Genomic DNA, 15,710 nt, shown 5'->3' with positions numbered 1-15,710 from the left:
CTGGGGGAAGAAGAAGGAAGGGGGGGGATGTTGGGAGTGATGGCCTTTGTCTTCCCAAGTAACCGTTACGTGTGATGGAGCCCTGCTTCCCTGGAGATGGCTGAACACCTGCCTGCTCATGGGAAGGAGTGAATGAATTCCTTGTTTTGCTTTGCTTGCGGGCGCGGCTTTTGCTTTACCCATTAAACTGTCTTTATCTCAACCCACGAGTTTTCTCATTTTTACTCTTTCAATTCTCTCCCCCATCCATTGGGTGGGGAGTGAGCGAGCGGCTGTGTGGGGCTTAGTTGCTGGCTGGGGTTAAACCACGACACACACATCTGGACTACTAATGAACTTCAAACTCTTTTGGAGGGAAAAATCTTCTGGAGTTCTGTGCCTTCATAATTCGATATATGGCAAACATCCTGTATGTATATGTCCTGAAAAACAGTTCACCCATATATGGGATGGACAGGATCTTGTTTTTATAAGTCTATGCAAGGGAATGGATACCAGCAACATAGGAAGGATTGAGCCATAAAGCTATTGTGGATTAGCACCAGTGCCCGCCGTGCCATCCTAGATCAGTGCAAACTAGCATTAACAACACTCAAGTGAATTAAAGCAGGAGAAGGAGGAAGGGGATTTTGAAAGGGAATCGAGATATTAAAGAAGACATGAAAGTGAGGATGAAGTAACTGAAGAAGTCCATTCAAACATGGTGGATCTGTGCTGATTTACAGCAGCTAGGGACCAGTCTGTCTTTGCTAAAAGTGGGCAAATTAATGGACTAAACTTTGCATGGCTCTTTCTTTGAATTCAACAATGAACTCACATCTGTGATTCTTGCGCCTTTTTTCTGATCCTTTTGGATCCAGGCCATTAGCATGAATACTATGAGTAGCCCTGGATCCAGTGCCTCCTTCTGTGTCTACATTCCCAGTATTATTTTATACTGATGCAACTGAGGTTGCCTAAAGCAGCCAGAAAAGCTTTTTTACTGCTACACTAGCAACAGTCTAAATCTTTTTCTAAATATAACGCCTGCATAATTTTTCCTCTGATATTTATTAAGCCCCTTGAGACATTATATAGCTTCAGCATACCCTCCTTTCCACCTTTATGCTATTTTCATTCCTTTGTATGAACACTTTGTTTCTCCTTCTACTGCATTTCTTCCAGAAGTCCTTCCCTTATTTTATTACTACTCCCCATCAGCATCTTTGCAAATCCATCAGCATCCAGAAGCTGACTGCAAATATAAAATGATGGATGGGAGATGAGAATTGATTTTTTCACCTTCCCATCAAAGAGGTCTCTTTATCTTTAGGCTAAATAGTAACCCAGTGTCTTCATCTATGCCACAAAATGAACTGACCTACTTGTAAGGCTGGTCTCCCTCTTCCTATCCACATACACCTGCCTCCCAAGATCCTCAGAATGAATAAGCAAAGGCCTCTACTGTTTGCAGAGCTGTGGCCTGCTCCACTGTGTTCTGTAAAATGGTATATTAGACAATGGTATACATCTCCTAGGTTACACTCTGCAGTATGGTAGCAGAAGTTGAATGCAGATAACCAGTTCTGTTGCATGTTCCTTCTGTTGCTTTCCTATCAACCCACCTGCTCATTCAACAGAAAACAGGGATTCCTTCCAGTCACCACACAGTGGTAAGAATGTTGTGGCTGCTACTACAACTGTGACTACTACTGCTACTACTAGAAGCAGAATTTCTTAATTCCTGTGCAAGTTTCCCCTCAGATGGGAACACAGGACCCAAACTATTTTCCCCATATTCTTCACTGGAAAGAGACATATGGAGTCATCTCAAATGCATATAAAAGGACAAATTTCAAAGTGTCTCCTACTGTCATTTCAATTTCATAATTAATAACCCTATATGCAGAATGGCCTTCCACACCATTTTCTCACACTCATACATCCCAAATCAGAAAGAGAAAAAGAATGTCCCCTGATACAAAGTATCTATGTACTGCTATATCATTTCCCTTAATTTATGTTGCATTATTGATGTACAGAATGCCATACTTGAATAATGTAACAGTAAGGCTCTTACAGAAAGCACTAGCACCAGCTTTAATGTGTGTCTATAAAGATAAGAAAAGTATATTTCCTAAGTCCAGCAGTTTTCAAACAATATATTTTCAAGTGACAGGAATGCTCACCATGAGGAATTTAAAATTGAGGTGAGAAGGGGGTACACAACATTTCTTCTAAAATGTTAATGAGCTACTGCCTTATAAAGTGAAAATAATCAACAAATCTGACATATGAACAAACATTATGAATATTCACAAAGTTTAAGCCACTGATTCAACATTTTCTAAGAGTGTACAACTTCTGAACTGGTCACATAAGCTATTATTTTTCTTTTCATTGTAAGTACACTCTACTGGGGTGTCAGTGTGTTGTTGTAACATGTGCGTTGAATTGCAAGTATTGTAATTCATCCAGATGGCAGGAAGCTTTGGAATTGTTACTCCTATGGTACAGATGTTTAACAATCTAGCCATATGGCTCCAATAAGGCAGCCTTTTCAAAGATTACAAAAACTACAGTAGATATGCAGCCTTGTAAATTCGAGTGCAATCCTGAGGTACGAATGTTCATATTGCTACAATATAAAAGCATACATCATACCTATGAAGTTGGCATGTCTATTGGAATTACAGAATTTATGAAACATTATTTAAAATCCTGAAAAGAATCAGGTCCCAAATTTGCATAATTTCACCAAGGCAGCTATTAAAAGAACATTGCTAATTTGTTTTTGAAATTCATTAAAGGCATCAGACATAGGCTAGCTGAAAAGATGGGTAAATAACTACATGCAAACATAATAATGTCCCTAACCTCTGGCCTGAGTGAACTACCACTCTAGGTGACAAACTGAGACTCAACCAGTGAGACCAAGAATTTCTTTATAAAAAGATTTGTCAAAGTCAAGGAGCCCTGATGATGGTTTTGGCAATTGTAATGTGGAAAGCTGAATGTTTAGAAACAGCCTGAGATCAATATCTTGGCCATGAAAGGAAAGAACCATGAAATGGTCAATCTATAACTCTACTGAATTTTGGCAGGTTTGAATGACAGATAAATGGCAGCATGTAAGATTGTTAAATCACTAATCCTGTCATTATTACATCCTGTCACATTGCATAGATTTATACATTAGAAAAAGAGTGTAAGGTATGAGAGTGAAAAATAAAACTTAAAAGCTAAAATATCTCAATCTATGAAGAAAAGGTGAATTCCCGACTTTGTGTTTCATGGTTGTTTTTTTCTGCCAAAAAGTCAGATATAAGTAGATGCTGTTTGTTATCCCATCTTCCTTTTCTCTGATGCTTGGGTCTCTGACCCTTTGTTACCTAGAAGAAACGTCTCTTTTATATAAATCTGTAGTGCAAGAATAAGATTAAAATGGACAGACTGAGCAAAGCATTGGTGTCTCAGACAAAAATGTATCCATTTAGTACACAGGGGATCTTTCCACCTGACATATTCTTAAAGGGAAGTATTCAACTACCATCTACTCAGAGAGTAAAAATCACAAAAGAGCCATGTAATATTCCTTTTCTTTTTTTTTTTTTTTTCTGAGCAGCAAAGTATTCAGAGATGCTTTATCTACCACAGATACTAATCTAAGCAATATAATTTTAAAACATCCTTACGAAAACCTTGAAGGGTAGTTGAACCCTGTGGTTGCTTAAAAAAAGATTTTCTGCAGTTTATGCATTTGCTCTGCCAAAGGCTTACCTTAGCATACAAAGTATAGTAAATCATAGTTGCTCTGATTTACTACCCAGACTATGCTGTTTGTTTTCAGGGACAGCTCAGTGAAAAGCTATGTCATGTATAAGAACATTCAGAGAAGGGGAAGCATTTTGCAAAACTACCAGAATGGTAGCAACCATTTCTAAGACATCAATGGAAAAAAAACGCAGATGTGCATTTGCAGCATTTTTCAGGTGGTATTTTTTGAATACCATTACAACCCAAAAATATTCCAAGCCCTTTATAGGCACAAAGACAATTTCATACCCCAAAACTGTTTAGCCTAAGTACTAGTGGGCTGGCCAGATGTATAACTTACCAGCCAACAATTTAAATTATTTGACCTTGTGCCTGAATTCCACATTTTATGGGGCAGTAGCATATATGGATCTCAAAAAGGCAAAAAAAACATCAGAGAAAGAGTGGCAGAGCAAGACGCTCTGGGTCAGCCTGATTATTTAGAACTGAGGGTGGATTTTATTAGACCTAATCCATTTAGTAAGTCCCAACAGGAGGACAAATATAAAAACATATATCTGACATTCCCTTAAAAATAGTAAATGAGAAGGGAAAAGATCGAAACAGTAGCTGAAAGCCTTCACTCCTGCTTTAAAATCCAAGAAACAGTCATTAATAGACATTTAAACTCAGCCTTCTCTAGTCTAAACATGTCACTGTTAATTACAAAGCTATTTAACTTTTGCAAGAAATGAAGACTGCTATTAATGAAAGAAGAACCAATTAGCCTTTAATCTACACACTGTTTTTTAATCAAACTTTCTTCTCATCATCAGAGTCACTGCGGGATGTATTCTCTCCTCCCCATGTTGTAGTGGCTTCCATGATTGCTAATGGAACAGATTTTAAAGGGCTGGCTGAGTGGGAAGAACCTTCTCTGCAGGGCTGGAGCTTCCTTCCCTTCATGTCAGTGGGGCTTAGCAGAAGCATGCTCATCTCCAAACCATGCCGTGCTATGACAGCATAGGCAAGTGGAATGATTTTGATGGTGTCTCCTGACCTCTCTCCTGTAGCAGCTGCCATTAAAGGCACTGAACATGTCTGGAGGAATGTGGGACAGAGTGCTAGAACACCTTGTTAGGAAACAGCAGAAAATATGAGTTTAAAGAAAAGAAAGAAATGGGAAAGGGAAGGTAAGGAAAGAGGCAAAAGCAGGGAGGTGCCACCAGGAATGAAAATGGAATTCACTGCTGACTGCAAAGAATGATGAATGGGAGAATTTGCTTGTTGGCACAGGAATGTATTGTGGAAAAACAAAACAAACCAAAACTAATGGGACCAGGGCTTGACGTGTTAGAAACAAAAAGGATGACATGAAAAGCATCACATTAGCTGAATATTGTTGTGCCTTTGAACTGTTGGTTGCAGGGTCAGAGTTTTGAGGAGTTTTTTTGTTTGTTTGTTTGTTTGTTTGTTTGCTTGCTATGTGGCTACTTGTGGTATCAAAACAATAAGACCAAGTATCTAAAATCAATCATGATGGAGAACTGCTTCCTTTACATCATTTCTCTCTCAGCTGCACTGACTGCTCAGATCTCCCAGGAAGGAAGATAGATAGAAAATGTCCCTGAGGCATGCACTTTGCATTTATGACCATGCAGATAATGAAATATAAGAACCTGACTCTTGCACATGTAAACAACAGAGAGAATGTAAGTATTATCTGCACTGTATCAAACATGAAACTCCTAGCCTGACCAGATACCTGCTGTCTGTTCTGCATTAGCAAAACTTTGGTGCGTGGTGTATGCTGTTCTTTCTCCATAATATAAAGACAAAATTTGCCTGCCAGCAGCAGAACTCTTGAGTATTAACACTAACAAAAAAGCACTTTAAAATAAATGTTAATATCCTCAAAGAATCAGAAAGTCTGCAGAGATCTCCTGTTGTTGCAACCAGTATGGCAATTAAAATATAAAAAATAAAAAAATCAATAGATTGCAGAGATAAAAATGAAAATAAATATGTTCTGTGCCAGACAGGATCTTGAGTCACAAAGTTCAAGTTGGTAAAAAAGTATGTGGAACAACTGCTGAAATGATATTGACACTTGAGAAATTTAAATGTAAGTACATACCTAACATAGGAAGGATTTTAGCAAAGACGATAGGTTACATTAAATGTTTTTCAGGACTTGAGTAACAGCACTTCATACTTCAAAAGATCAAATTATTACTCTCTCTGTAAAATAAGGCTGATTGTAATGCCTTATCTCAAAAGGCTGGTAATTTTTCACAGTCCAAAGCCCCTTTAAAGTCACTGTTTGGCATAAAGGTCATTTAAAATGAGATTAGGGTCCATTTTGTGTTTTGAGGTGCTCATATATTACAATATAAGTACAATATAGGTACTCAGATAAAAACACCAACAGAACTAGATAGAAATAGCTTTAAAGCACTGTGTCAAGATATTTAAAGTTAGCTGGATAAATGTATCATTTTCACATTTAAATTATTCTATGGCATTCTAAACCCATCAATAAAATTTGGATTCTGATGCTGATCAAAACCTCCTTGTGTTTTTCTCGTGTCATAATCCCATTCTAACAAGATGTAGACAAGAGATCCCCAGCTCCACTCTCCTTTTGAGCAAAGTGTAGCAAATGCATTCTGTCTCAGAATATTTAGAAAGCTGCAATACTGAACACACGTGACATTAATGTACAGGACATTTTTAATTAACAAAGCTCTTAGGTGTTGCTGAAAGATCCATTTTGCTTTTTGTCCCCCTCAGACTGACCTAACACACTCCAGAGCTTTTTATTTACTTATACGATGCAATTAGGACAAAGTTCTTCTGACATTTGGAAGCTTTAAAAAGAGCAAAATTATTGACAGGAACCATGGGAAACACAATGAGATTTTAACTGTTCTTACCTGAAGTAAGAACTTTCAAAGTTAAGGGGCAGAAACTTTACGCTGCTTCTTATCCTTTGTAATAGTTAATTCCTAAGAGTGTCCTCAGTTCCCCTAATTCTTTAACATTAGTGCATACTAGCATAAATTACTCCCCAAAGTAAGGTCTGATTCATGAAAGTACTCAGGAACTTGATTAACTCCCTCCCCAATGATTTCAGCAAAATTTTACTTAGGTGCTTGAAAAGCATAAACCTGAGATGACCTGAAATGTTCTTTATCTGCAATTCTGGCTGAAATCAGTGGGACCTGAAGGTTCTGAGCAGCTCTGAAAATCAGCCCTTAGTATTACTACTGCAATATATCTTTAATTTGTCTATACCTCCTCGAAAAACTTCTTTTAATTGTCATATTTGAATCAAAGCTCTGTACATACGTATACAGTAGTCTCCACTTTCATAATATCCAGGGCAGCACTGAGATCTTCGCCGATACATAGTTCTTAGTCCTCTTCGATACGCTGTTTTATAACTTATTCTAAATTGCAAGACAGAAAGCCATTTGACAATATTGAAAATCAATGCCTACTGTTGGAATTATATTTGTGTTAAATTATAGTAAGGATAGCATTCAATAATTATTTTAAAATGCATGAAAGCTTTTGGATATTAAAAGCCACAATAAAAAAAAAATCAATACTTGTTTTGAAACTTGAAATATAACTTTTATTATGAACACAGTACTCATGACAGTCAATCACTGTAGCCTTTCCTAGGACTGCTATCTTAAAACATTTCCCCAGTCCTAAAGCAAGTGCACGGAGTTTCTTCAAGAATAAACAATTCATTTCTGCATATCAGCAAGGTCAGCTATCATCAATAGAATGAACAGAATCTTCTACAGAGACCACTGTGTCAGCGTGCTACACAAGAAATTACCACAATGGAAACTGCTCTCGATACACAAAACGTGAAGTTAACCCCAAGTGATTTCTTCCTGCTTGCTAACCCTTCCAAGACATTGATGCCTGGCAAAATGACATTATAGTCCCAGTTCAGTATTTAAAGCATGTTTTCCCCACCAAAATCTGTAGTGCACAGAAATTAAAAGGTGTTAAGCATTCTGTAGCTTTTCTAGACTTATTCATAGCATTAGCAATGATACCACATTAGAAAAGGAATATTTAATAGAGAACATTTAACAGCATTTCAAAACAGCTTTGTTCATGCTAGTTTATTTGAAATTACCTAAATTGAACAAAATCTATTGTCCCTCATGTTAGATAAACTGATTGCATTTACTCTGCTGCATTTCAGGCTACACAATAGTCCAGAAAGCTCTACATCTCTGTTCAATTCCATACATCGTAACACAGAAGCTAAAAAGCAAAAACCCCGAGTCAGACTGGGATGGTGCTGAACAACCTCTTTGCTACTGAATGCGTGAAAGTTAAGGTACCAAGTAGCTTGCTTAAACCCCCTTGAAAGATTGCAAATATTAGTGGATGTTTATTAGGATACTTTTCTATTTGGAATCAGAATGAATATAACAGCGATATCTTGCAGCCTGGGAAAAATTAATTGTTTAGTATTAGCTTTCATTCAGTGCTAGAAATGGACCCATCCTCATTTTACCTGATTTTCAATACAGATTTGGGTGCAGTATTTCAAATATGGATCCATTTATAACTATCACTAACCCTCAAGTGCCCGATTCTTCAAGATTTAGGAGCTGCAAGAACTTCCCACCATAAACCTGGACATGCACTGATCACTTGGAAAGGATAGTTGGTCGTGTTTGGTCGTGTAATAAAAAATTCCAATCACATGGCGGGGTGAATGGCAAGGGTACATACTCCTGAATGGCCCCATAAGAGACTGACTACCATTGATCTCACTCAAATTCCATGCAAAAATCTCTCTAGTTCAATCCATGCCCTAGAATGCCAACCCCCCAGCTATTGTAGTAAAATATATCTTTCTGTACATATCTATATTAGAGTACCACAAAAATTTGGATAAATAAAAGTTATGCGAGGAGATAAAAAGGCAAAATAAAACTAAAATATCTGGGGATCAGCTCTTACCTATGTCTAGTGCACTTGAACCAGTTCAGTATATCAGTACATCTTGTATAATAGATTTGATCAAAAGGATGAGCATAAGATTCCTGTACTGTCACAGCATAGCTAGGAGTAGACAAAGAAAGAAAGTGAAAGGGTGTTTGTTGCAACGTGAAAAGCTTCAGTTCCCTGTATATGCTACTCATCTAACTCCAGTATGAAAAATAATTAAATCAATAATCTTAAAACTTTGGGCATTATTGAAAACCAGAAAAGGGCTTCCTTCAAACACAGCTCTTCCTGAAAATTTTGGAAATGCGTCTAACTTGGGCTCCATAACTAAAATAGGCATAGAGATTTCAGTCTGAGGAATAGACCATTCCCTTCTAGAAAAGAAACAAATGTTACTAAAATTCATGGTATTTTAGAAGGTCAAAAGGGTATTTGGTTAACTTGATAGTGCAAATTTTAAAAGAGAGGAAAGCACCATGTTTTAAAATGTCTCAGTTGCCTTCCTGCCTAGGACTGTTAATTTTCGCTTGTATTCCACAATGCTAATAAGATCTCATATTAACTTAGCACTGCTGCATTTTGACAGCATGATGGGATGCTCACACTTCATTTTATGATGAAGCAGCATCATTACTTCAAATACTGGGTGCACCAATCAAATAGGATCATTTGTAAAAGGTTGAAGAGTGTTTATTTTTCTGCTGCACAAATTTAATCTTTTTAATTTGTAGCAGAAATAACCTCAGAACTATCTGAAAATTGTAATATGAGTTAACTGGTGTCTCGATTTGGAACACTTTGACAATACAGTTAGAATGGGATTACCTCCCTTTGTACAAATGAATGGATATGAACAAAAACTGGGCAAACCGATCAGAAATCACAGAGCTTCAACAATACTAAGAATTCAGCAATCTCCTTCCCAAAACACTACTTATTCATGCAACAGGTACTATATTAATTACTATGATTATACTGAAAGTGTCTGGGCCTCTCACATGATATAGCAACACAAATCTCATTGACTTGTTAGTGTCAGTCATTTTAGAACATTGTATTGCCCTACAGTAAGTGTGTGCACTGCTTAAGAGACTCATAATCTCCAGTTCTGATCTGGAAACAAGCTCTACTTTATCAGATCTACAATACCTTTGGAGAATGATATTGAAATCATTCTAGGCAGGGTCAAGACCCCGGAATTAGATCCTTCAAGTCATTCATTATATTGATTGTCTTAATCATCCAAGCGATTTCTTTCTCATCAACGGGACTGCTGACATGATTAAGCCCTGTGAGATTGCACCCTTAAGGGAATACCAAAATATTTGCTTGGAGGGTCTGATTGGCTTGAAATTGAAGATTGGACTATTACTGCCCTGCTTGTCATGCCTCTTCTAGACAAGCCAAGATTCTACTAGATGTTGCTTTTGCCCTCTATCACAGTTTACTGGGTTTGACAATAATGTTTTTACTTCGACTAATGCCAAAATGTGAAGTATTTACATTGCTTATTATTAATGTAAAACAGTAACACAAATCTTTATTATTATTTTATGATCCCGTTAGTTATCCAGCAATTGCCCTAACAATCTTTTCCCTTTGATTTATTAACATCTAAGTAACAAAGTCATCTTGGTCAGTACAACTAATCAATTTTGGTATTTAATTTTTGTTTCTCCTTGATTGGGTCTCTAGGTTGCTGACTTTCTTCAGACAAGATCAATATTTTATGCCTGTGCTCTGAATGCACTTCACCTCACAACACAGACTGCAAAATCCTATTCCTGTACAGTCTTTGCTTTGCAGCTGCATTACCTACAAAGAGTTAGTTCTCTAATTAAGGCCTCTAAAATCAAAACATAATGCCATTAAAGTATGATTCCGTTTTTGCTCTTGTTAAGGGGTTTATTTTGCTGAAGTGTACAGTAATTCATATTTGTGTGGAACTAAACCACAGAACAGAACTGGAAATTTAGCAAGTTAAACTTAAGAGTACAGGAACTTTAGCCTCTGCAAACAGACCCTGCATGAATGTGAACCCTATCAAAGCTAGTGGGTTTCTATGTACTCATAAGAACTGTCTTGCACAGATCCACTTTTAGGACAAGGACATTGTAACAATAGAGAGAACAGAATTACCAGGGCCTTTAATTCTTAGTGCTTTCATGCAGATACTCTTTGATGCTGACACGAATTTGGCAGATACAGCCACAAAGTTCAGGCCATACAGAATAAGCCTGCATGTTGCAGCAGGAAGGGCTTAAAACTTAGTCGAAATCTCTGATAGTCTTGCTTGACAACAACCAGAAAAAAGCAAGACAGAACAAGGCCACCATTTCTCTAGGTCTCTTCGTGATAAATGAAAATACTCCTGTGCAGTCCTCTAGCTGAAACTGTGGAGGAGCTTTCCAAAGTACAGCTAAGCAGAGAGGAAACACGGGTATGTGGTCTATAGCCCTAGCTTTAGAACCAATTCTTTGGGATGATCCAAATCCTCAAAGGCACTCAGAAGTGCTATTTCTGTCATGCAAATCCATGAGGCAGGGTGGTATTTAGCAAATGATGGCTCTTATTTTGCCTTTTAAATATAAAAACCTGAGTTGGCTAGCCAACAAAAAAAATTTGGCATGTTATACATTACCTTTCCCAATGACTACAAACATTTGGATCATCTGGATTTAGGGACAGAGTAGTTTTGAGCAGAAAAGACAGAATAAGCCCTTTTAGAATCCACCTGAACAGCATATGCGCCACCATTGTTGTATCTAGATAAAGAAAAGAAAGTATAGCCATTAAAGACAATTTTGAAAAAAACATCCTTCTAGGCCTTTTCATCCTTGCTTTTGTGCAAATCCAAATACTGTGGAGTTATTTACAAGCTGAAATACTTGAAACAGCAATCAACTAAACAGTAAAATTTTAAAAAGTGCAAATGCATTCCAAAAGGAATTTATACATTTAAATGTACTAAAACTGATGAATTTGATGATTAAGCTACCCAAGATATTGATAGCCCAAATGATTCTTCCAAAGAACATTTCTGATACTGATCGCTTTTATGGCTGGCTGGCTGTACCAACAAAATAAATAACTGAGGTATGAAAACAACCTATTCTCCCATCAACCTATAGGCAAATGGAAGAATACCCAAATACCCCCTTTGATTTATTTAAGTGGGTTTTACATGTGTCAGTATAGTAGGCTAGACCTGAGACATATGCTTATTACATGACTGAAGGCAAATCAATTCACTTTTCAACTCTTAGATAGGGGGATCACTTAGAATGACAGAGATCAACGTATTGGATCACATTATGCAGAACACTAAACATGAAATAAAAATATTGGCATTGAAGTTGGAAATAGATTGTATAAAATTCATTAGGTGTGGTCTCTTCATGATCTTACAGTTCATCTATTAAATGTACTACTTGTACCTATTTATTGCTCATTTGGGGCTTTGAAACCAAAGTCGTGGTGTTTGCCTAGAGGTCCCCAATGACATCAGTCAAAAATACAAAATAGATAGGAAATACAAAGCTGCTTTTAAATGTAACTGCATCAGAGGTGTTAATCTGTTAAACATTAACTCAGTAAAAAGTATTTTTAAATATCCATTTCAGGCATTTACATCGCCATATAAACCACCATTCAAATCAAAAGTCCTATAAATTATTCCTGGCAACAAGACTGCCCTAAAAATAGATTGAATCTTCATATGATCATCTAAAAAACACATGGCTCATTGCCTCATGGACCAGAACAGCAAAAGGGATGTTAAGGGGTTTACTCTGCATGGCACTGATATAAAGCCCAGCATAAAGAAGTCATCACAAAGCAGAATGAACAGCAGAGGGATAGCCAGGAAAGCTGATCTGAAATGACCTGCTTCAAAGCCTTCTAAGCTAGTTCAAGGACGCCCATTGCCTTTAGTGGATTCGAAGTCAAGATCCCAATGGGAGTAATAGCTCATCTTTTAAATTATTCCTAGAGCTCTGCTAAACACAAAGATAGGTCTTAAGCCATGTAAGTCATATTAATGTTAATTAACATCATTTAATGTTCCTCATGAAATGGATTTAAGTCTATCAGTGACCATTCTCTACCTACGGGCTGTTTCAAATTCCCATGGCAACAATGCAACAGCTTAGTCTGGAAATTAAGAGGACTGACGAGAAAAGGACATGAGAGAGAATTGTGTTTATTGAAAAGACATTCACTGCACTTGTACTAGACACTACTTCTCTGTAGAGGAAAAGTGTCTTGAACAGCTGACCTGCAAGTGCTTACGGGACAAAAGTCCAACAAACCTAATGTTCAAAAACTGAGAGATTGCTTGAAAGTAGAATTGAGCTTTGTTTTAACATAACATGTACCAATAGTTGTGAACTATTGTTCACGCCAAGTGTGAGGCTCAACAAAATGACAGACAAAAATATCTTCAAAAGATGCCTTTAACGTATTACACCAAAACTACAGAGGACAAGTTTTACTGAGCACTGTATTTATAGGTTGCAATTTACCCCCTTTGTTCATTCTCTACACCTTTGGTACATGGCAACACTGAACGAACAGGACTAGAGGAAAGCCTGCTTCTAATCAACAGAAATGGCCAAAGGAAGAGCAAGGCAAAACTGCTTAAGGAAATACAGTCCTTAAGAGAGGGGGGGGGTTAAATCAAAACATAGTTCTGTGCTCAGTTTGATAACTTCTTGAGAACATCAAGAGCCTGGATTTATCCCTAAATTTGTTAAAGGTAGAAAGACAGCCTGTCTTCAACCTAAAGAGAATGAGCCTTTTCTCATTTAGCTAAAGCAGCCCGCTATTTGAATTCTGTAGCTCTCAGAGATCTCAATTTGTTCTTAAGAAAACAATGTATCAGTTTAGTTATTAAACCAAATAAACACCAAAATAATTATTTATAAGCCTTAATAGCATGCAGAATGTTTGTTTACAGTGTATTTGAAAGAGGTTCAAAATTGTTTTCTAAACCTTTAATGCTAATGGTATTTTATTATCTGTTTATAAATTAACTGCTTTGTGCAATGAATTTTATAACTTTGTAAGTCAGATCATATATCAGAAACATCCAACTCTCCAAATACAGCAGAAGCTCATTCATCTCAAGCGTCTCTTTTTCCAACTAAATGAAATATTTCACTTTGATCACTGTTAATAGAAAAGACCTCATACTAAAATGGAATAGTTGCTATTACAAGATTCAGAATAAAACGCTAAAAATAGGAGCACATATATTAAAAACCAACATAAAAAAAGAATCCGGTAATGACATCTAATATGGTTTTTTTTTTCAGCTTTTATTGCTCAGCATAATATATACTAGATTCCTGCATTGCGTTTAATGTTTGGAACATATTCTCCCAATGAAGCATCATCAGCCTTTCAGGGGGACAATGCCTGTAACTTCATTAAAGATAGAGCCAAATTATATAAACATTTCCAGTGTCTGCCACTGCCACTCTCCTGAGGATAGGCAGCCTTTTGAGCTTAACAAGAAAATAAATGACACATAGGTCCTCTGTGCAATCCCTAAATGGACTCTAATTTTTTGTCTCTCCAGGCCTGATTTTTCTTTTCAGGAGTGAAAGAAGCCAATTTAGGTACAAGTTGGCAAGAAAGAGGGTCTTTCAATCCAAAATACAATCTGGTGATTTTTCACAAGTGTCTCACTCTCTGTTAATTATAACTGATTACGTTAGGTATCTGTTACTCATTAAGCCATTTTCACATACCTTGCTCCCTCCTTTTTGAATAAGTTTCAGTACTTCACCTACAATATTGATACAGGTCACTGGTTCCATCACAAAGAAAGGAAACACACTTTCACTGTTAAGCCCCAAATCTTAGCTACAGAGAAACTAGTAGGTGCAAGTCATTGATTTATTTGTCTGTGGATTCATTTTACAAAAACCTTTGTTGAGGAAACTGTGCTGGGGTTTGCAAAGAGACCAGAAGATGCAGATGATCATTTAAATTGGATGAAGTACATGAGAGTGTGGACAAAAGCTGGTTGTTACTCCCTTTTGCAGTTTATACAACAGAAGCTGAGGACAACAGTAGCCCACAACATTGGGACCTACATGTGAAGAAAATAAGACCCCAAAGAATCCTTGCTTGGTGAAGCAAATATCCTCTAAAGCTTTCTCTAGGTGCTGAGGACCTGGCTTTGGTAATATTCTTGTGAAAGAGGACTAGTGTATACTTTAAGTGGCTGGGAAAAAAAAGGAAAACAAAACCACAGATTAAATTTCTCCTCTGCTTCCTTGGCTGACAGACTAGAAAATTTAACTAAAAATGACCATTAGAGAACTTGCTGTTCAGGAGCAGAAGTAGTGAAACATTTAATTTTGAAATTTCTGTCATAAAATATTTCATAACATGACTTTGACATGAAATTCAAATAGAATTTCCAGTCCATGACAAAGTTCTAAATTGAATGCTTTTGTCTCAATTTGGGATGAAATGAGTTCTGAACCAGGCAAAAAACTAATTTGGTATCCAGCTGTAATTAGGGAAAACATTTACAGAAGTGTCTTTCACTAGCACGCAATATTCTTAAAACCTTATATACTTTTGAAGATCATTCCTTTAGATGTCTAAATGTATATGCAGTCGATTAACCTAGCCTGAATTTTTCCCCACAAACTTCCATGCAATGCATTTAACAAAGAGCCATGTTAAAAAGTCTTACCTCAAAGTGCTAAAAATGCTTAATGGATCCTGTTTTTATAGACTATCAGCACATGAAGACACACAGCACATTAACAGGATAGCAGAAGAACGCTCTTCAGAAGGTGCTTGGCCCTGTGACCAATCAATTAGAAAAACAGAAAACATATTGGGTCAGAGAAAGTGTGTTTGGGGGAGTGGAAATAAATTAAGACAGAAATGAGAAAAAACATTCTAAATAATTACATATCATGAGATAATTGTGCTATATCAGACCAAAGACATCTATCCTGCTT

At 36.9% G+C, this 15,710-nt stretch overlaps 1 protein-coding gene across 1 annotated transcript in view; it reads right to left on the bottom strand.

The window, feature by feature from the left end:
• The window catches only part of MEGF11 (multiple EGF-like-domains 11), a 216,839-nt gene extending 201,282 nt beyond the window's left edge, over positions 1 to 15,557 (bottom strand). The window contains exons 1-4 of the mRNA XM_009321452.1: positions 15,437 to 15,557; positions 11,366 to 11,489; positions 8,737 to 8,838; positions 7,087 to 7,187 (exon numbers count right to left, since the gene is read on the bottom strand). Of these exons, the coding sequence (XP_009319727.1) occupies positions 7,087 to 7,187; positions 8,737 to 8,838; positions 11,366 to 11,481 (319 nt within the window). The 5' untranslated portion in view covers positions 11,482 to 11,489; positions 15,437 to 15,557. The remainder of the gene's footprint in view (positions 1 to 7,086; positions 7,188 to 8,736; positions 8,839 to 11,365; positions 11,490 to 15,436) is intronic.
• Between the last annotated feature and the right edge of the window lie 153 nt (positions 15,558 to 15,710).

This window comes from Pygoscelis adeliae, unplaced genomic scaffold (assembly GCF_000699105.1).
Source record: "Pygoscelis adeliae isolate BGI_AS28 unplaced genomic scaffold, ASM69910v1 Scaffold13, whole genome shotgun sequence".
NCBI lineage: Eukaryota > Metazoa > Chordata > Aves > Sphenisciformes > Spheniscidae > Pygoscelis > Pygoscelis adeliae.
This window is presented reverse-complemented; position numbering and strand designations above follow the sequence as displayed.